This window comes from Cavia porcellus, unplaced genomic scaffold, assembly GCF_034190915.1.
Source record: "Cavia porcellus strain 051 isolate PalLab524CR breed Dunkin Hartley unplaced genomic scaffold, mCavPor4.1 scaffold_6, whole genome shotgun sequence".
NCBI classification, from domain to species: Eukaryota; Metazoa; Chordata; class Mammalia; order Rodentia; family Caviidae; genus Cavia; species Cavia porcellus.
In genome coordinates this window covers 9,774,681-9,797,656 of record NW_026947489.1, presented here as the reverse complement: position 1 = coordinate 9,797,656, position 22,976 = coordinate 9,774,681, and the positions used below count along the sequence as shown (strand labels likewise).

General features: G+C 45.5%; 1 protein-coding gene across 3 annotated transcripts in view; it reads right to left on the bottom strand.

Annotated features, from left to right (window-relative positions):
* The window catches only part of Adamts17 (ADAM metallopeptidase with thrombospondin type 1 motif 17), a 327,254-nt gene that overhangs the window by 157,253 nt on the left and 147,025 nt on the right, over positions 1 to 22,976 (bottom strand). For all 3 annotated transcript variants that reach the window (XM_063249924.1, XM_063249925.1, XM_063249927.1), the window contains exons 9-10: positions 13,181 to 13,321; positions 11,404 to 11,554 (exon numbers count right to left, since the gene is read on the bottom strand). In XM_063249924.1, coding sequence (XP_063105994.1) covers positions 11,404 to 11,554; positions 13,181 to 13,321 — 292 coding nt within the window. The remainder of the gene's footprint in view (positions 1 to 11,403; positions 11,555 to 13,180; positions 13,322 to 22,976) is intronic.

The following is a 22,976-nucleotide window of genomic DNA, read 5'->3' as shown; positions in this document are numbered from 1 at the left end:
GATGGTTTGGTAAACCGTGTCTTTTCCTCTCCCACTGGAGCCAGGCAGCAAGGGCTATGGTTGGTGTTCAGATTGTCCTCCCAAAGACTGTTAAAAGGTTGGTTGCCGAGGGGCTTTTGGAGAGTGACTGGTTCATGAGGCTCTAACTTGATCCCGAGGGCAATAAACTGATGGTTCCCAGGCCTTCCTCTCCGGCTGTCTTCCCAGGTGCCCGCAGGTGAGTGGCTGCTCTCTGCCATGGCCTTCTGTGTCATATTCCCACCCTACCCTGCTGCGCAGCCCTAAAAGCAATGGAGCCAAACAATCATGGACTGAAGCCATGGCCAAAGTAAATCTTTCCTTTTAGTTGACATTCTCAGGTACTTTGGTTACAGGAATGGAAAACGGACAAATACCCAGGGTGGCAGAGAAATTAGTACCAAGACCACACACTGAGTACATGCTAATTACTGAGCACTGTAGTTCTGAGCTCTACTATCTGACTTAATGATGTCCCTTAGGATTACTGGACCATTTTGCAAACTAGAAAACTGAGGTGCAGAGACTGTGCAATGTGTTCACGATGCTGAGGCAGGACAGGAGCTGGAACAGCCCAGTTAATCAAGACCACCATGCAGTGTGGACTGCAGCTCTGTGCTGTCCCAAAGGCCAGAAGAGTTCATCGGGAAAAGCAAAGCAAAGGAGCGATGATTAGGAAGAAAAGAGCACACGAAACCCTCTGATGCCTGTGACCAAGGAAGACACTTGCTTTCTTTTGGTGCACAATATTAAAACAAACAAAACACTGCACGCACGCCACAGACCTTTGTGAATGCCATCACAGGCAGGTACATTGGGCGCATGGGATCCATAGCGAGCACAATCCCCCTGAGCACTGCCTTCTTGTGTGCTGTGGCAGCGGGAAGGGACAGACCACGGTGCCGTGATATACCTAGGGTGTACAGATGGACGGTCACTATGTAGCCTCTTTTGAGTGAGCATCTCCAGGGACTTCGTGGAGAAATTCCTCTCTCATGTGGGAAAGGGATACGGGACATGGGCCTTGTGAGGCAGGCAGGCACCGCGGTCAGGACGTCACCCTAACTGCCCTTCTGGCCCCTGTCCCCTCCTTCGCTCCTTCTCCAGTAGCCGACAATGCCTACACGTGGCCTTCCCACCCTGTTTTACCTGGCAGCGTATCTGAGCTTAAACAGCTCTGGAGCCTTGTTAAAGAGGGACTTCGCTGATGCAGGACAGGAGGAACTTGTAATCATAAAAAAGATTGATTGGGCTAATTGCATAAAGTTCATTTCCCCTTTCTAATAAATATTTACCATCCAGTGTTTATAACTTTTATGTTTGGACTTTCTTGAAATGCTTTAGTGAATTAAAAACATCACATTACCATTGGCTAAAAGAGGAGACAGCTGTATTTGCCAATAACTTCTACAACAAATGCCAGCTATTGATGCCAATTTTTTGTAGTTCATATTTCCATAGACAGCTTTGCGCCTTGCAGTAACAGCATTCTGCAGACGGACTTGAAAGATTCAATGGAGATGGTACAGGGGCTCCAGAGTCCTCAAAACTCCATTGTAATGTATAGCATTATAATTTTTCTTGGTCCTCTGGCATGCAAATATTTAAGAAAGTAGCAATCTGGTTAATATCTGAAGCCAGATAATATCTGGTTAATATCTCAAAGCTGCTCCAAAAGTAATGCTTCTCCTACATCATTTACCCTACACCTGTGGGTTTTAACACAGCTGTGGCAGGAGAGCACACATAGACGTGCAGTCACAAGGACGATCTGCATTTTGAAACTGTACCCAAAGGAGAGCGAGAGCTCACGGGAATGGGTGCTTTCAGTTGTGGGCAGGTGGCAGTCTCTCTAGCACCACAACTGGCTTTTGAGGGCTCTGGGAACCTGTTGGCGTCTAGCAATCCCTTCTCATAGCGTGCCTGTCACAGCTTGATTACAAAAACGCACGTGTTTACCAGGGAAAGAGTACACTGAAATATAGTTTGCAAAATAAAAATAAAAAACTCCTATTGCATAATACAGTAATGCTTTTTTTTTTTTTTTTTTTTTTTTTTTTTTTTGTCAACACATTATATGATAAGACCTGGCCCTGGTCTTAATAATCACTTTGGTATGGAAGGAGAGGATGTTAAAGGGTGTTTCACAGTGTCAGCTGTGACTGCTAGGCACCATGAGAGTATCATTACGGTACTGTGAAGACTGCTTGGTTTCCTACCCACTCTTTTTGAGGCAGGGTCTCACCTCGCAGTTCAGGCTGGCCTTGAGCTCATTTTGTAAGCCAGGCTGGTCTTGAACTTGCAATAATCCTCCTGCTTCCACCGCCTGAGTGCTGGGATTTCAGGCATGTGCCACCACGCCCAGCCCTGCCAACCCTCTTAATTGAAAGAAACACTAACTTCAATTACAATTTCAAGAAAAATAAAGGTGAAATCACTGTTCTACTCAGTTTGCAAAGCCTCTGGGCCTATCCCAGGATTTGAGTTACGTATTCTAGCTTCAGGAAAGTCACAAAGATGAGGGGATGAGAAATACGGTTCCCTGAGCCAAGGCCTTCACTCTCAACCTTTGGTCAGGAAAGTCTGGGCTTCTCTTTTAGAACATAAGTTTGTTCCTCAGAAGAGATAGCAGTGAAATGGGAACAGCCCACCTCTAAGTAGTGGTTAGCATCTTCCTGTACACACACACACACACACACACACACACACACACACACACACACACACAAGATGCCTCCTTTTGTCTTTTTTCTAAAAAACTTTTTATCGGTACCAGGGATCTAACTCACGACCACCTGCTTGCAAGGCAGGTGCTTATGCCGCTGAGCTAAATCCCTAGCCCCAGAAATGCCTCCTTAATGCCTAGGTGCTTTTCCCAGCTTCCCTCCATGCCAGCTTTCGAGCCATCTGGAAAAGCTCCCATCACCACTATCTCAGAGCCCAGAGCTTCACGATGTTCTCGACCCCACACACAGGAATCTCTTAAGCACCCATGTGTGCGATTCCTCTAGAATTTTGAAGATGCAACCCCTTTGTTGGGAGCCGCAGCCCCGAGCCCGGTCGCCTCACTTGGCGGACGTGAGGCCTGTAGTAAAGAGTGAAGCCTGAGGTAGATTGCCCCTCCCATCGAGCACGTTAGTTTCCTGCTTACCGCGTAAACAACCCGCTCAACAATATAGTCTGCCTGGCAACTGATGATGTTAGCCAATCAGCTTGCCTTGCTTACTTTAACATGATTGGACACTGTACCCGTATATATACCGGTGCCACCCCTGGGCGGAAGAAGAAGCCAGGTAGAAGCCCAGAAGTAAAAGCCCAAAAGGAGCCGCGGAGAGCGGACCGGTAGAGGCTTTGGGGCAGACTGAAGCACAAAAGGAGCCGCGGGGAGCGGACCAGAGGAGGCTTCAGCTGGGAGAACCCAGGGCAGGCTGTACGGAGAAGGAAAATAAAAAGAAAAGGTTGTCCACTACCAGACTGTGTCGTGTGTCCTTCCTGCCGGCCGGGAGCGGACATCGACACCCCTTGATATTTATTCCCTGAAAAACTACCTATGAGTGGTTTTGTTTTCTGTCTACATCTACTAAGCAGGTGGACCCCCCTCCCATTAAATTGCACCAACAGTAGTTGGGAGAACACTGTTGAGAACACAGATATTCCTAAAATAACCAGGATGCTTTGAGGTGTTTGTGCTCATTGAGACAGAGGATGGCCACAGGGCCTCAGAAGGATTCACAACTACATGGGACGGCGTATGGGGACCCTGGTTTTCAGTGGAACAGTGTGAATATCTAACATGCATTTACAATCCATTCTCACACACTCCAATGCTAATGTGCTTAGCCACAGGGATAAGCAGTGTATGATTAATATTTCCTTTGTTGGCTTATCAGTTATAGCTGTTGTGACACTAATTGGTTGTTTTATAGTTGATATTGTGCTCTAACCTCTGTCTGTAAGTGATGTTTTACTGGCCCCCTCTTAACCTTGGGAAACACATTCTAATACTCCTAAAACCACATACTGTACCAGACCTTATCAGACTATGCTTTTCCTACGCACCTATGATAAAGTTTAATTTAAAATTAGGCACAGAAGGATACTGTGTTAACAAAAATATCTACAAATAAAATAGAACAGTTATAATGGTGTCCTGGTAATAGAGGTTATTTAATGCTTATTGTTTATTTCTAGAATTTTCCATCTCATATTTTTGGGCTGTGGTTGCCAAACCTCAGAGAGCTACACTGGGCTGAAGAAAGGACTACTGTGTTCTACTCATGTACAGTGTAAAAATCTTATAATACTAAGTTCTGTTTCTCCCTTTCTGGTTATTGTGTGAATATTATCCATTTTACTTTTACATATGTTATAACCTTATTTACTGCACTATTTTCTTTGGAAAACCTGTATTATGACTATTGCTACTATAACAAATTACTACAAACTCAGTTGTTTAAATCAACACAGAGTTTTTTACAGAGCTAGAGGTCAGAAGTCCAAAATTACTCCCAATGGACTGAAGTCAAGGTATCACCAGGGTGACTTTGGCCTAATCCTATGAAGTGTCCTTGCCTTTTCTAGCTTTTAGGGGCTGCCTGCATGTCTTGGCTTGTGTTCCCTTCCCTTTATCACTTTAATTTCTTGTTTTCATCATCACGTCTCATATTTCTCTGATCTCTGCCTCTTTTATTAAAGAGCTTTGGGAGTACAAGGGGCACAATCAGAGAATCTGGGAAAATTTCCCTGTCTTGAGATACTCAAATTAGTCACACTTTAAAAAGTTCTTTTTTCTTTTTATTTTTTTGCCATATAAAGTAATAATCATAGATTCTGGGGATCCAGACATGCAGATTTACCACAAGTATATACACTTGTCTATTTAAATGGTCAACAATCTTTTACAGATACTTAAGTATATTTCAATATGTCATATATTTATATTTTTACCCATGTAGTTACTACTTGTGGGGCTCTTCATTTCTTTTTGTAAATACGTGTTTCCACCGAATATAATTTTCTTTCTGTAGAAAGGTTACTTTTAACGTTTCGAGTAGTGTAGGTCTGCTCATAAGGAAATTCTATCAGCTTTTGTATAGCAAAGAAACAAACAAAAAACATATTTCACATTTGTAGTGGAATAACTAACAGTCAACGTGTAACCCCCAGCTGGCACTAAGTCAGCCTGGTGCTTGGTGTGGAGCCCACCTGGGGATTGTTGCCAATAGCATAAAGACAGAACTGGAGGGGAAGGTGGTGCTGTTGATCCTCCTGGAGAAGACTGGCACAAGGGCTTTCCTGATATGAACTCGACTATCCACATCATCAGAGGAGCTTGGGATCTTGCTGCTGCTGAGGAGCACTGTGGTTCCTACCTTGGGCATCACTTCCTGGCTCCCGTGGAGATCCCTCAGGTTGCTGTCACCACTGACCTTTGGGCCTTTCCAGTGCAGTTCCTTGATGCAGGCTTGCATGAGACATTGCTGTGGGCTCCAAGCCTCCAGCTGGACACATGGAGGACACTGCCCAAGCTGCTAAGTCTTCAGCTGAACTTGTGCACAACACTGTCATGGCATCCAGACCCTCAATTTGATTCTTTGGGTCTCTAGTATGTAGATAGATTTCTGGTACTCTTCTGCATTGGACTCCTATGAATAATCCTATGACTTATATGTCCTATTAAATCTGTTCCTCTATAAACCCTAACTACATAGTTAATTTGTTTTTTAATTTTAAAGGGAATAAAACAGAACAATAAAATGAAACAAAACAATGAGAACCCGATATTGGATTTCAAAAACAAGACAGTAGAGAATCTATCATAGTTACTATACTGCAGATTGTGGTGCTCTAATAGTTGCTCAGACTACTGGCTTCATGCGTGCAGTCAATCAAACAATATGAGCATTAGGTTGTTTCTTTATCTCAGTCATTATCATCTCATTTTATGTTCCTCCTAATCAGCCAGTTGCTTGGGTGTGGGGTTGGTTCTTTTTGTCTCCCAGCCTGCCTGCCACTGGCTGACAACAACGGGGTACAACTTCCATTCTGATTCTCCCCCAAGCCAGTGGGATCTCCACTGACTCAAGGTGGAGGTGGGTGGTGGATGGAGGTGGTGGCTTCCCAGGGATATTTGTTTTTGAAAGATACTTTTGCTGGGTATAGAATTGTAGGCTGACTAGCTTCTTTTAGTACTTTAAAGATATTGCTGCATTGTATTTTCACTTGTATTATTATCATTATCATGATCACTATTCTTGAGAAAGGGTCTCACTTTTTCAAAATTCAGCTGGCCTTGAACTCTCAGCAATCCTCCTGCCTCAGACTCCCAAGTGCTGAGGTTACAGGCATTGCCACCATGCCTGACTCCACTGGTATTATTTCTAACAAGAAATGTAAAGGTAAAGATCACAGTGCCTGTATAACATCTTTTCTCCTTTTAAGGTTTCCTAGCTCAACTTTTAAACAATTTGATTAATGATGAATCTTGGTCTAGGATTGTTCTTGTAGTTGAAGTTTATTGAACGTCTTGGATTTGTGGTCTTATATATTTTAAAGAACACTTCCATTCATATAATTCACCGACCTGCCAAAGCTGGACCTGTGCAGGACACTGTCGTGGTTCTCTTAAGATCTTTTTCTCTTAGTGTTGCATTTTTGAGAGCTTTCATCATTTTGCCTTCAAGTTCACCAGTTCTCTCCTGTGATGTTTAATGTACTATCCCCATCGAGAGGACTTTTTAACTAAATATTGCCTTTCAAGACATTCCATTTGGATCTTCTTTATATCTTCCAGGTCTCCACTTAGTATGTTCCATTTCTCTGCTACCCTTTTGATCCTGGCTTAGGTTCAGTGTTTTAATGTCCTTTACCTGTGTTAATAAATTTTGATTGACTTCATTATAGATGTACTTTTCTGCTTCTTGACATGTTTGTTAAGTGTTTATTTAATGCTAGACCATGATTTATTTTGCTGGATGCTGAATAGTTCTGGAATACTGTAAACATATCTGAGCTTTGTTCCAAGACTTAGTTAAATTATCTGAAAACAGTATGATCCTTTTGCATCTTGCTTTGACGTTTTGTTAGGTGGCACCCGAAAAGCATTTAGCTTAAGGTTAATTTTGCTACAATACTGAAGCGAAACCCTGTGCTCCCCCCTATGCCTATGTGAGCTCCTGAGATTACTCCTTGAACCCTTTCAGCTGGTTTTTTTCCCCAGCCTTGGGTCATTTTCTCATACACACGTACTGACAACTGACCTAAATAATCATGGGGGATCTTCTTCAGATTTCTGACACTCTGTGTTTGGCCAGCGCTTTCTTCTACGGAATTCCAGCTGTTTCTGGTCCCTCAACTCAGGAAGACTGCTACCTCTCTTCCATGCTGTTTCCATGTGCTGCAGCCCAGAGGCTGTCCACACAGCAGGCCTCCCTGGTTACGCATCATTCTAGATTCACAGGCCTTTACCGATTGATGTCTAGACTCTTAAAAATCCACTGTTTCATATATTTTATTTTATTATGTATTTGTTTCCAATGGTAGCACAGCCTGATCTGTTATTCCGTCTTGGCTAGAAGTAGAATTCGGGGTAAGAAATTTAAAGGCAACTTAGGGACCACGATCATTTCATAAAATGATGTCCATTTCAATCAAGAGCATGAACGAGGAAAATGGCTACGAGGATCAGTTACACCTTTGGATTAACATGTTACCATTAGGTTGAACCACCAGTAGTATATGCACGACTGTCTCATTGGGAGGTTTGTATCACAAGTGGTAAATGCATAACCACCCCTAATGGGACAGTCATGCATCTACCACCAAAGGCTGAGAGCTGCCCAGCACCAAGGCATACTATTTACGGCCCCATCATGAACATATTAAAAAAACTTTCCTGATTAGCTCTGGGTGTCTGTTTGTATGAGAAGTACTTGCTTCAGACAATGCTTAATATCTCAGTCCCCAGAGTTCTATACAGAGAAGCACCGATCACAGAGATACACAGATTACTGTTGCCTCCTTGCAGACAGGAATTGGCATTATCTAGAAAGGAAATAATAGCACAGGTATTTAACATGTATCAGTTAACCTGACTAGGGACTGACTTTCTGTCAGATGCACGTCTTAGTACTTTATCTACATTAACTTGCAGAATCCTGAAATTTTACCAGTAAAGATATACTAAGGCACAAAGAGAGACACTCACAAGGAGCCAGCGTGGGGCCATTTGCTTCTAACCTCATTGCATTGCCTTGAGTGGTTTCTTGTCCTGAGAGGAATCCACGAGAATGGTTTGCAGGGATGCCTGCAAGATGCGTGACAAAGTCTCATATGTGATGCTGGTGAACTGGACAGAAAAGCACGAAATCAGGTTTCAAGAGTCACACATCACCTGTGTAAGAATGTAAGGGTCTCTGTCTCAACTCAGAGCTTGCCTACCAATTCATCGTTAGTTAAGGAAAGCCAGGAAAGCCACTTTACAAACTGGTGTTAGGGTCATGGCTGGATTCAAGGACAACACACACTTATTAAGCACCTAATATGTACCAAACGCTCATCATGATAACTGAGAAACACTGATGAGTTAAAAAGCAAAGGTTGCTACCCTGGAAGGCTTCATAATCTAGAAGAGGGAAATTCTCAAAGCCATAGTCATAACAGGTAAGTGAACTAGGCAGCATGGGAAAAGATGCTCGGAGCATACTGGAGAGGGTTGGGAGAGGTAGGTACCATAAGGGTTGGCAGGCTGAGAGCTCCAGGGTTACTGTCTCCAGCAGGGTGGTGAGGGTAGGTCTCATCATACAGGGCACACAGAAAACAAAAACAAAAGTCATACAAAAGGAGAGAGTTACTCCTGTAGATAACTAAGACAGAAGTTGCCAGACAGAGGAAAGAGCCGCACGCAGCAGGATGTGCTGAGCTCCTGGGAGAGCAGGAAGAGCCGTACAGCTGCAAGAGACAGGTTGACGAGGAGCACAGAAGGGGACGAGGGCACAGCCAGCACTGGTGAGCCCGTGTTTCCGCAAGAACAGAACAGTGACAGTAGCCTTACACAATCCTGTGGTTTCAGTGTCATCCAGAACACAGGTCTCCCAGGATGACAACGGAAGGAGCCCTGCAGTGCTGTCCTGGCCTGGAGCTGACTCAGAAGACAAGCCCTGGATCCAGGGCGGCATGCCCAAGTCCTTGGCGGCCCAGGCAGCATGAGGTCATGTACCTTCTGTCCTGTGTTCCCAAGGGGTACCAGAGCCTTAGTGTGACACGCCGCAGCCCCCTCACCCCTGACAGAAGCATCTGTAGCCCTGCAAGCGGAACACGGGCTAGTGACAAGCAGGAGCTGATCGCCACCAAAGTGACCGTTATACTTCCCTTCCTCAGGTAATCACTCCTACTAATTATCAGAGCAGAAAGTGCCAGTTGATTTTGATTGGTGAAACTCTCCAGGAAAAAATAAGTAGAAAAATATCAATTGCCTGTGTTGGAAAGAGGGTGATCTTTGTTTCTCCCTCAGGGACAGACGCACCTGGGTTTCCTTTTCTGCTCTTCCTTTTCTGGCTGGGAACCCCTGGCCCACCACCTAACCTCCTTTGGTCCCCATTTTCTCATTCATTAAGATTGGGTAAAATTCCCCATCTCAATGCTTGCATTCAGTTTTCATGTAGCAGTTCAAACACACAGCCCAGTGTGGGGGGCTGCAAGCTCCTTATACATGAAGTTCCCCCCTCAGTTCAGCCTTGAGTGTGAAACGGCTGAGCTCGCAAAGAGCAAAATGGCTCTATCTGCAGGGAGGCCTATTCTCTGTCCAGCGCCCATCCCATTCAAGCTTACTCCCGCAAGACCAGCTCCTCCTGGCCTGCCCCGTCTCATGAGCCTGGAACAGGACTCCCCGCTGGGCATAGTGGCCTTTCTGTGTCCCACACTCCACTGATTGTGCCTCCTTATCCTCACTGGGGGTCTCTAAATGCTCAGGGTCCTCTGGAGGGTCCCATCCTCATGACCTTTGTACTGATCATCATGGCATCAAAGGCCACCTTAAAATCTGCCCTCTCTTGACATTCCTGTGCCATCAATTCATGCTAGGGACTAAAGCTGGGGTGGGTATACAGGAATGAGAGCCACGCTGCTGAGCCACGTAGCAGCTCACAGCGAGCCTGAGGCAGAACGGTAGGCTGCCAGGATGACTGGGCCTGCGGGTGCTCGTACCTCCCCACGAAGGTGTCCAGCCCTGCAGCTGGGGGCTGGAAGGAAGCACCTAGTGGGATGGAGGTGGGGGAAACAGGCCTGGAGGGGGAGGCTCCCGGGCACAGTGCCCAGGGGCACAGCAGAGGAGGATTCAGGGCAACATCGCATTACGTGTCCTTGAGGAAAAACACTGAAGAGAAGGCAGCAGCCCAGCTTTGAGAGCTGCTATTTTTCCACACCCCAAACAATTGCAGGAAACACCCCACCCCAACTAAGGGCCTGGTAAGTGGCTTCTGAGTACCACCCTCTTCCCAGTCACCACCTTCTCCTGTCCTTTTGTCTTACTGTGGCACTGAAAAGCCTTCGCGTCTAAAATAAGCACCACTCCAAGTGGTAATGCTCTGACTTTCTCCTGAGGGCAGGGCCTGCCCTGTTACACGGTTGGTCACAAACATAATGAATGGCTCCCAGGTACCAGAATATCCCTCATGGCACCCTCTGCCTCTGGAACTGCCCACAACACAGGCCTTTCTGTTTGTGACACAGCACAGAAGTGTGTGCTCTAAGGGTGACCAAGCTGAATTCGTGCTCTACCACCTAGCAGTCAAACTATTTGGAATGACCACTTAATCTGACTTGGTATCATTGCATGTAATCAGGGAACATAATCTAGAGAGTTGTGAGAGCTAATTGTGATCACACAGGTTGGAAACTTCAAGACTAAATGTGGACACAGTTCAATAAATGCTACTTAGTGAGTTTATTACTATCATATAGTCAATTTATTTCTTGTTAAACCTCCCTTTGATATTGTCTGGTGATTTAACAACTCCCTCTTATCTGTGCAGGGTTTGAAGTTGGGTGATATTACATCATTTCTAAGAAGTATGAGCTCATTTTCTTGCTCCAGTGTCCTAAAGTGTCCAAGTGTTGAAATATTAGGCTCCTGATGTCCACAGTCACCCTCCCACCCCCCTGCAAAGCTGCCTCTGTGTGGATGGTGACCGCGAGCGTGTGTGTGGATGAATATGCATGTGTGCCTTTCTGGGCCACAGATGTGGGAATGCTTGCGAGACGGTGAGCATGTGTGTGTGGCTGTGTGCAGGTGTGTGCATATGTAAAGTGTGAATACCCGCATCCTCTAACCAGAGCCAGACTGCCGAGGGAGGGCCATTGCTGAGCCAGCCCTTCCAGGCTGCTTACCTCCATGTTTTTGCAGAAAGTGGCGTTGGTGCCAAACAGGATCTGGCACTGCTCGTCGGCACTGTAGTGCATGCCAGGCAGCTTGTGAGAGAGGCGCACTGCATGCTGGCTCCTGGGGTCAGTGACCAACAAACAGGTGCTGACCTTGGACCTGGAAGAGCCAAGAGGCAAGCTGACTTGAAAATGTACCTCCCAAGTACACACGTTAAGTGTTCAGCCCCTGGGAAAGATGCAGCAGGGAAACAGCAGGACCCAGGCAGTGGGCACACTAGACTGTGTTTTGTTTGCCTTTTACTCTTTTTCTACTTGGCTGCATATGGATCTCTCTCCAAAGGCAATGAGATATTGGCCACTCTGGAGGGTCCTGGAAATACCACCACCAGCAGATGGACTCTCCTTAGGGGGTTGATAAAAACGCTTTTGAAACAGATTACAGCACCTTTTAAAGGATGAACTCAAGCCAAAATTACTATCAATAAAGAAAAAGCACAAGTAAGGGTTGTTTTATTTTAAATGAAATCAGCGTGTTTATTTCCAACTCCCTAGATTCTGGGAGAGGGCGTGCCGGGCTGTGGCAGGTATGCCACACCAGGTACGTCACCTGGCCACACCTCCTGCACTGACTTCAGAAGTTGACCAGGAAAGAAAGTTCACTTACAGTGAGAGGTACATTTTCCCCAAAGCGAGCCCCATCAGGAGGTTAAATACTGAAGTGCTTGTCTTTTTCTATTCTTAAAGCAAGGCAGATGAGAGTAAAAAGAAAACCCAGCCATTTGCCAAAACCCTAAGCAAAGGCTTGCAGGTGCACAAGCACACACAGACCAGGCTGGTCCTCCTCCTCCAGGCTCAGAGTCACATCACCTGTCATGAATGGGACTGCGCTATATACTTGATCAAGGAAAACAAACTGCTCAATAGTACTGACCCTGCTGGGTAAGTAACATAACACCAAGTAACTTACACTTTATTATGACTGTGTGATAGCAAAGACTCAATGAAAGTAGACTGCATTAAAATTAACAAGCTCATTCTCAGCCTGGCTACTGCTTAAACAATTCCTCCACAACAGGAGGAAAGACCCGGATGATGCTTCTGTCACTTCCCCCAGTTGCTCTGGGTACTTTATTGTTGGACTGGAAAGCTCCCTGTGCAGGTAAAACACAGAGATGCACTGCCATTTCTTTGGGTAAAGGGATTGACAGAACTAAATAGAGAAATGATCAAGGTAAACACATTGCATCAGGCTACAAATCTACACCTTTGGTTTAGACACTAAGCGACTGGGACAGTCCATGGTCCCAATTAGATAAAATGGCCAATTCTTATGCAGAAGTGTGGAAGTGGAATGATGGAAGAAAGTGGCAGTGAGAGACAGTCACTCCTTCCCTCTCCTCCTCCGGTAATGTCTCTCCCCTACCAGGAGGCAGCCTGAGCAGCCAAGCAGTGCTTGGCGCTGTGGCAGCTAAGTGGCACCATTAAAGCAGTGTTACTCATGGTCACAGACTGCAGGTGTCATGGGTTTTCAAGGCGGGATCACTGTGCTGGTATTCCACCAATGGGTAAGCACTTAATGGTCCCAGACTGACAACTCAACATGGTGCATGGTACCGCTGGGCAGGAAGCGCTTCCCTGTTACAGGAGACTGCGCTGACCCCCTCTTCAGATCAGCTGAGGACCCAACAGGAGACTCACTCCTCCTCCTACCTGCTGAACTCCATTCTGTCTTTTGGAAGAACTTCCTACTGTTTTCAGGCTATAAAATAACTCTATGACTTACTTGAGGAAGTTTTCAAGGTCATCTCGACTGCAGGAGGACCAAGAGAGGTCGCTGGGATTCCGGCCTTTCACCCACTCTCCCGACATGATGTGGGACCGGCCGGCGCAGGATGAGTGATCGTCGTCGTGGTTCATCCCCAGGCTGTCCAAAGAGAAGGAGAAAGGGACGCTCTGCTAGAAGTGTCTCATTTCCAGGCCCAGGGTCAGGTGTATAACTGCCCTGAAATTCAGCCTTAGCTACCGACACTCCTTGTTTAATGAGATACCTGTTTAACAAAGGTTTGGACTCACAACTAAGGTGCACTATTTAGACCACCAACCCACCACTCGGACTTAAGATCCACATTCGGACTTACGGTGCAGGCCTGTGAGCAACAGTGGGGTCTGACTGTGGCTTTGGCTTCTTCTATAGCACAGTACTGTAGCTTTTGCTGATTGCACTGTACAGAACAATATTTAGTTTTATGCTCTGTTACACCAGTGGAAGCATATGATCACAGCTGGCTGTTTGTCACTGAAAGCTTTAAGAGGCTTGCCATCACTGTTACATGGTTCAGTGCTGCATGTGAGAGTTGTGCAAATGAAAGCCAAGTCACCACGTAGAAGTTTCCTTTAACCATTTCTTTGTTATAAATACTTCAATGTATACCCTATACACAAGTCCTCGCTTAGTGACCCATTTGTTTAAGGACCTCCCCATAGGACCAGAACCCAGGCATTAAATGAGGAAGGCTGGTACAAAAGGTGATGCAGTGTGATACAGGATCCAACAGAGCAGACTGCAATCAGGAATTATGGAGAAATTGAGCAGATATTTGATAATAATGAGGAAATATATTAATTATGGCGCTGTAGTTCTTAAGCTTTTAAGCTTCCAACAACTAAACTTGCTTTGTTAGTAATCCCAGTGCTTTGTGTTCCTTAGAGATTCATCACAGTGCTAAAGGCCAGTTGGGAACCAACTAAGCCTTTTTATTTTTGATACCAGGGATCAAACTCACAACCTCATGCTTGCCAGGCAGGTGCTTAAGCCCCTGAGCTAAACCCCCAGCCCCTAGCTAAGCCTTTTTGACTTATCATGTGTCATAAGGCTGGGGTCTCAAACTCACAATTACAAGTTTTTATCTTTCATATTTCGGTTATCTGAGTTAACCAAGATTATTACTGTCCCCTTCTCTACGTAACAGGATCTGAGGGACACCAGGATGCCTGCCAAGGCATAAACAGCACAACAGCTAAGATGTGGACACAACAAAAATAGAAATCTTCCATATGCAACGATGTGGATGAAACGTGAAGGCACTATGTTAAATGAAACCGACCTTTTATTCTCTTCTGGCTGATACCCCTTCGTTCCTCTGTTTCATATTAACTTTTGAGGTTTGCAGGTATATCTACCAAAGGATATCATCAACTGAATGCCTTAAATTAACATACGGTTTAACTGACCACCTAAATACAGTGAGTGGTGTTTTCAAATGGGTAAAGCTTTGGAAAATTATAAGGATTCCAAAAGACTCTGTGAAACATGTAGAGGCTATAGAAATAAAATGTCACATTCAAAACATCAGGGCCAGCTTCCATCTTGTAGTGACAAGGTGTCCCAAGTACCTTGTCCCAGGCATCAGGTCCAGCTGCTCCTTCCAGAATCCTAGGCTTTAGGGAACATTAATGATTCTTTTGGAAAATGTATGGTTCTGGAATTCTGAGCTGGGTCTTTGGGGAATCATCTGAAAGTCTCTACAGAGGTTCTACTTGTCACCTGTCCCCCTAAATCCACCACCACGAAGCATTTTTTCTTATATAGCCCAAGTGTAGAAGGCCTCCCTAGTTGCGGTGTGATAAGCAAGTTCACTGCTACCAACTTGAGCATCCCACAAATAAACTCACCCTTACTGTACTGTCAGAAGTGGTTCAATTCCTGTAGAGAACCCAACTCTCCACAGGAATTCTCTAAAACTTTCTTCCATATCGCCAACAATTTGGCAGGGTCAGAAGTGTATGCTGCCTCAGGCTGTGAAAACTTTTCACACCTAGATCACAATCCTATGGAGAATGAACACTCCAATTAACTGTCTGTCTTTGTGCTGTGATGCACTGTCTCGTGTCCTTCCAGGCTGGAAGCTCCTGAGCAGCCATCTGATGGCTTTTCCCAACCAACAAGGGTGTTTGCAAACCACCTCTGAGGAGATTCAAGCCACAAGAGGGTGGTCTCACCGCAGACAGAGGAATGTTGGGCTTGGAACCACTTCCAAGTTTTTTCTGGTGGTCAGACTGGTTATAAAACTAAAGAGCCTCCTTCCCTCACACTATCAGACTCTCCTGGCCAGAAAACCTGGCGTTTCAGATGCACAGGATGATTCTAGAAGTGCTCACAAAGTGGAGTGCTTTGTTGACCCCTCTCCATTCCTCACAACATCTGACCGACCAGCAGTGTGATGTACTTGGTGAGTGTTTATATCTGGCAGCCTTCAGAGGAGGACTTCCCTGAGGAATGTTCCATCAGCAAGATCAGTCAAGAGTGGAATTCTTGGCTTTCTGGAGTTTGTCTATAATATAGATCACGCTTGATCTGGTTTAAAGTGTTAAATGCTAAGTAAATGCCTCATAAATTTACAGTTTGATGAACCAGCACTGGGGTGGGAACCTTGATGCTCAAGGTTTATATAAACTACTGTTTAGGTTATTTTTAGTTTAAATAAGATTACCTGACTAAGACTTCTCTGTTATTTTAGGTTTATGTCCTAGGGCATCTATTATTTCTGGCAGCTTTATATTTAACAAAAACGTGCAGTGTAAGTACACACTGTAATTTTAACTCTAAGTGACTGCAGGGCTGGGGGCACAGATGGGCCTCATGTCACATGTATCAGATACAATAACTTAATGGTCTGGAGTTGATTTTTATCTTACAACAAAATAACACACTGCTTCTGTATTTGCTTTGGGAAATCCCAAGCATTCCATGGAGGGAGTTCTGGAAGAAGTCTCACATACTCCACCCTCCCAGCTTCACCCCAGATGTTGGAAACCACAGGAGATGGCTAAGGATTCTAGACCTGGTGCGTTTGCCATTGTAGAGGTTTCAGCTGGACTTGGCTCTGAGGTACATATCTCTCAGAAGCCTGGGATTCTGATCTCAGGTATCGGAGTCAGGTCTGGCTTCTCCTCAAAGTTGTCTTGGGTGGCTTTCAGAAATGAATACTTGAAATGGGATGAAGAATCTAGAGAAATGCTCTGGTGAGCACAGTCTCTCCACTAAAAGAGGAGGAGCTAGCAGAAGCTGGTTGGTAGCCCCATGGATCAGTTGCCTGGCAGTCTCTAGTCAGCAGATCTTATTAAAGCCGCAAACTAATATAGGAAAAAACGTTCAGCATCATTGGTAAGTTTAGAAATGCAAATCAAAACAATACTGAGATTCTGTCTCACTCCAGAAAGAATGGCTGCCATCAAGAAATCAACCAATAACAAATGCTGGCAGAGCTGCGGGGGAAAAAGGAACCCTTCATGGCTGGTGTAGACTGGTACAACCACTGTGGAAATCAGGGTGGAGACTCCCTCAATAAACTAGGAATAGAGGTCCCATTTAACCCAGCTATTCCCCTTCTCTATATTTTCCCAGAAGAATTAAAATTAATTAATTAAAATTATCATACCACAGTGATAGATGTGCATCTATGTTTACAGCAGCACCATTTGTAATAGCTGAATCTTGGAAACAACCCACATGGCTATCAACCGAGAAGGGACACAAGAGATGCATTTTTATACAAACTACTCAGCTCTAAAGAAAAACAAATTTGAGACTCTTCTAGGTAAAGGGATGCAACTAGAGACCATACTCTGAAATAAATCGTTAACGCATGTGTAAACGTCACATTATCTCCCTAGTATAAGAGACTGAAAGAGTAAATAAGATCAAAAGGAACAGTGGATATGATGACAGTGAAAGAAACTGCTCAAAAGGAAAGAACAACTGGAATGGGGGAAAGGAAGGAAAAAACATATATATGATAGCTAAGATAATTCTACTACTAATTCTATTAGTTCATGGAAAGGACAGTTAATGCTTATATTGTTTGATCAATTTTGTGCATCATCTGAGCAATTATTTCAAAGATAATATGCAACGTAATAACCATTGTTAATTTCTTGTCATCTTGTTAGATATCCTTTATTGTTTTTAACAGTTTTGTTTTCTTTTAGTCTCTTTAAAATAAAATAAATAATAAAGGTACAATAACAGGAATGGCCCTTAGCAGATTCTAGAAAATAATGGGTAATTTTATATTGGCTATTGTTAATTAGCATAATAAAAACACATCAACTTTACACTAGAATATGTTCCATGGTGAGAACCATGCTAGAACTAAATTGTGCTCTTAGTATTTTGCTACTAAGAAATTGTATCTGCAAGAAATCCAAGTCCCTAGGAGAGGTAATAGGTACAATCAGTCATAACGGGCTGAAGAACAAGGTTAACTGCCATGATCATTCATAATCTGAAAACAAAAAGGCAAAATTAACATCAAAAGTCCTATCCCAAAGAACTTCATCGTTTTTATTTAGAAAAAGAGCCCAGCAGTTTTCAAAGATTAGGAACAATGCTAGTACCAGGCTGGGGCCATCACAGGCTTAGTTCCAGTCTGATGGCCTTCCTCTCATGTCAATAAAAACAGCCATAAAACACTATGAATTTCCAAATCCCCCATGAGTAAGTAACAATCAACAGAGTGTTGGCGTTAAGGGCTTTGCTGTAGTGGATAACATCACAGTAGGTGAAACTGGACCACACATATACAGTATATGCTCTCTGTCTCAGCTAAACAGAGAGTACTGAAATGATAAACAGTCAACTTCTTGAAATTATATATATGAGATTGTGACATCAGGCCTAAGAGTCAGGTCCACATTGTTCTCTAAGTAGTCTTGTCTGCATTTGGGGCTACATGTGCATAATACATTTATCATACATGTGATATACAGTATGCTGTATATAATTCAGATCAAATGACCTTTTAACTTTCAATTTAACAAAAATTCAACCAACTGTACCAAGAGAGAGTAAGTGAGAGAAAAACAAACAGAAAAAGGACAAAGCATGAGTGACTTTCCCCTCTTCTGGTCAGCAATGTACCTCTGAGCCTCAGTTTCTCCATCTCTGACTAGGCAGGAGTGACACTATCAAAAGCAGTGCATTTAGTAGTAGGTGCTGGGCCTGTGAGCTCACATACTGAAGGAGAGTAGGTGAGTGGGATGTGGGGACGACCCCCAGCCAAGCCCCCAGTGGGCAGTGGGCACGGGCCTGGTCTCTCGAGTGGAGGGGAGATGACAGGCTCACACTCAGCTACAAACTCAGGCACCCCTGGAGCTGCAGGCTGATGTGGGAAGTGGGAGGAGGGCACGCATCAGGAGGGTGGGCTTGAATGACCCGCAAAGTCCCTTCCCCACTTTGCCCTCTGTGCTTCTTCTGCAGTGAGCTCAGTAAATGGCAGGTGCCCATTTCACCAGCTGCTGCCCAGGGACTGCAGGCAGGAGATGCCCGAGGAGCTTCCCGGCACCTTAGAGACCCAGCTGCTCTGGGGAGGTGGCCACCCTGTAGATGTCCTCAGGACACATCCAAGGACCATCATGGAGAGCTACACTATGTGTCATACTTCACATGAAGGGCTGAGGAGGTGACCTGGGCACAGACTCTCATCTCATTTAATGTCTCAACACCAGACTGAGGCAGGAACGCAGGAGGGTCCACTTCACTTGGTTCTCTGCGGGGGTAGCAGGCTGAAGTCAGCAAGGGCTCAGGGGATGTGAGTGTAGGGCTAAGACTGTCATCAGCTCTGTGAAACGCGGTGTTCCGGTCCTGAAAGAGCCCACAGCTTGCTCACACCAGGTCCCTTTTGTCACGTTCCCCTGTGAAGGCATGACCTTCACACAGGAAACTGGCCTCAGCCTTCTCTGTTTCACCAGCAATCAGACTAGGGCGGACACACGGAAGGGCTCAATCACCAGCTATAAACTAAAAGCAGCACATAAACATCACCAAGGTGCCTGGGAAGATGTATTCTGGATCCTCTCCTTTCCTCCTCCTCCTCCTTGTCCTCCCGCTGTCTATCTGTCTGTCTGTCACTGTCTCTATCTCCTGACTGCCATTTTTCACGAAGTTCCTCTTATCATGCCATCATTTCTGCCTCAAAACTAATTGAAAATGGGAGTGAAAGCTAACCTACATTTCTGGAATCTGAGGTGTCAGGTATTTTGTCTCAGTGATGACACAGTGGCTCACACGACCCACCAGCACACAGGACCAAGTGCGCGCACTGTCCCTCGCTCATGAGCAGCTTTGTGGAGGAACAGTCACCAGTGGGAGCAGGTAAGACGCAGGACCAGGGAGGGAGGCTCGCCTCCTCCTCCCCACAACACCTCACTGCGTAGCGCATCCAACAAGTGCGGCAGAGCTGAGGCCTCATCCCGTCCATAGAGTTGAAATCAGGTGACGCCTGTAAAATTTCACACCGGCACAAGAGCAGCCACAAAGCCATGTTTATTTCTGCCCTGGGAAAACATTCTGGGCTGCAGTGTAATTCCTTTAAGGATGGATGCTACAGGCTCACGACTAGAACAGGGTGAGAGACAGCAGTGTGGTGAAAACCACTCAGAGCAGCAAACCCAGGCTAATCGTCTATGCTGCGGAAGTGGCGGAGGACCTTGCATGGCAAACATTATGTACTTGTAAGAGGAGAGCAAGTTCTCATCTTTCGAGGCTTCTGCAGCCACTCTAAGCCTTAAATGTTGTTTCCGGTGGAGTGCTCTCGAGGCAAGCGTGCCAGGAGGTGAAGGTCAGCTCTGCCCACTCAGTGCAAACTCTAGGATCTCACAGACAGCGAAGGAGAGGTGATTATTCTTTCCCGTTGCAGTTTGGTGACATCTTATGTATCTTCCTTTTCCCCAGTGATGTCCCTGATTCAGAAGGACTTCCTTTTACTCCCACACCGCTCTGTATTTTATCACTCTCAGCTTCAGCATGTCTATCTGAAAGAATAACTCTGATGGCAATTATGATAGTTATGGTGGTGACTGACAGGACAAGAGGGAAGCAAAACTGACACTGGCATCACCATAGAGAACTGGGTTTGCGACATTCCTTTAGAGGTGGAAATTCAAACACTGCTGCTGCTCTCCCTGGGGTAGCCCAGGGCCTTGGGATGTCCTAGCTGATATTGATATTCTAATCCTGTGTCCAACAACACAGATTCCACTGCCTGTAACATCAAGGGACACACACTCAAGGTGCAAATGCAGATTCTCCTTCAACAGAGATGCTATACATGATGTCCACAACGGGAACAGGACTGGGAGAGCAGGACGAGGAAGTGTTACACAGTGAGGGCCTCCTGCCCAGGAAACAGGAGGTCCCAGGAAGAGAGAACTGTTTTCATTGGTGCCTTGTTGCAAGCATCATCTCATGAACTCGCTATTATTGTCCTCACGTCACAGAGGGAGGAAAGCAGACAAAAAGAGGATGAGGAGCTTGCTCAGTGTCCAAGGGCCAGTACCCAGTCAAGAATGAAAGGATTTTGGTCCAGACGGGACACTGTAGCCGGTAAAGCCTTGGAGGCGGAACCAAGGGGCTTGGTTCCTATCTTGAGGTCAGCTTTTTCTGCCCCTAGGCAATTTACCTGTGGCGTGAAATGAATACCAATGGGCTACCTGTGCATCACTAATGCCCCTTAGGCACCACCCCCAACCTAAGCTACATGTATGCCCCATTCCACGTGTCCGAGGGAGGGAGAGAATGCCAGACCCCGGAGGGTCAGGGGCGGGGGAGAGGTCTCTCCCCACATTCTTAAAATAAAGGTCATTTATATTTCATACTTCTTATCTTTTCAGCCGCGCCAGAATTCTATCAGAGCACAGTTTGAATCTACAGTCCATACACAACCCAATGAGGATGAAATCTGCCTCCTTGGCTAAAGGAGCACAAAGGACTGTGTTACAGTTTACATCTAGATACTCCCAAAGTATCACGTGATTACAGGGCTTTTTCAGAAGTGGCTGAATGCGGAGCGTGTGATGCTGAGATACAAAGGGTGTGCATGCTCTGATTGGTTTGGCACTGCCCTAATCCCAGCACTTTACACAGAGCATAAAAGGGGCCGAAAGACACTAAAGTCAGTTGTTGCTTTTTCTGTCTTCTGCTATTATGAACTGTTCTCCTCTGTCAAGCCACCCTGCCCTGGAGCCAGCTGATTATGGACTGAAACCTCTACAAACTGTGAGCTAAATAAACCTTTTCTTCCTTACCTGGCAGGCATTCAGTATTTTGTCTCAGCAATGAGAGAAAAGTAACTAAGACAGACTTGTACCTGCTAGTCATGCAGAAGTGAGATTATGGGACGATGGCAGACAGGGAAGCCAAAGAATACCATGATCTGCACGTATCTATCATGTGTGCTTGATGCCAGAAGCTTACTGTCTTAGTTACTTTTTTACTTGTCACTGAGACAAAATATCTGAAGCCCAAAGTTGGGAAAGGAAAGGTTTACTTCTCACAGATTTTGGAGGTTTCAGTCCATATTCACTGTTGGCTCCAAGGCAGGGCGGCATGGCAGAGTCGCAGTTCGTGGTGGCTGCAAACAGCAAGGCAGAAACTGGCAAAAGAGAGTCTAGACACACCTTCTTCCTTACATCCTGGCTCCACCCCTATGAGGGTGTAGCACTGATACCATCAATCCAAGCACTAGACAATGAATCAATCACAAATGCACAATGCAAAGGTGTGAGGCCTGGGGGCCACAGACATAAACCATGACACATACTGTCTATTGGGGTTAAAGGTTTAGAGGCAGAGGCCATCAGAGAGACACAAGCTCTGCTCTTGGAGCACTGGGCTTGCCAGAGAGCCAGCACACACACAGCTGCAGAGGAAGCCAGCAGCTTTCCTAGGCCCAGCCTAAAGGAATCTATATTCTCTGGAAAGCAGCCTCTGGGCTCCTCTGAGCCCCGACATTCAGGAGGGGGTTCAGAGTTGGTCATCTTAGACACCGCCTAGTGGTTCCATCTGAGACAGGTCTGAGACATTAACAGTATCAGCCTCACCCTGCAGCCATCGCACATTCACCCAAAACTCAGAGGTCAATGCGGGGAAATAGCTCAGGGGATGGTTTCCAAAGCCCCTGAGATGGCACAGTCTGTGATACTCAAATCCCTTATGTAAAATGCTATAGTGTGTACAGAGGACACATGTATTTCCTCTCTCATACACTTTAGATCACCTCTTGCTGCCTTAGAACACCCTATGAAAACAGTTGCTACACTGAGCCTGCTCCTATTCAGTACAGTGTTTTTTCTTCCAAATATATTTACCTGGGACACACGCAGAATTCTGAGATGAATGGGCACAGTGTGGTTTGGAAATGGCACAAGTGAAGTTCTCTGTGATACCATCATCTCCCTTTCTGGGTAACTTAGACCTTTGTGCATGAGAAACACTGTCAGGCTGCAGGTGGGGATGCACACCTGTACTCCCTGCACTTGGGAGGCTGAAGCAGGAGGATCACCAGGAGTTGGAGACCAGCATGGGCTACATAAAAGAGTTCAGGGTAGCCTGCACTACACAATGAGACCCTGTCTCAGAAGCAAAAGCAACAACCAACCAGAAACATTGGTAGAAGGCTGCTGCTCAGGTTACTAACTGAGGTTACTAACTGAGGGCGCTCCCGCAGCCCCTCCATGTGAACCTGTGTGGAAATCCACACCCAGACAGAAACCGCCTGTCCAAGGATTCCCAGCAACACTGC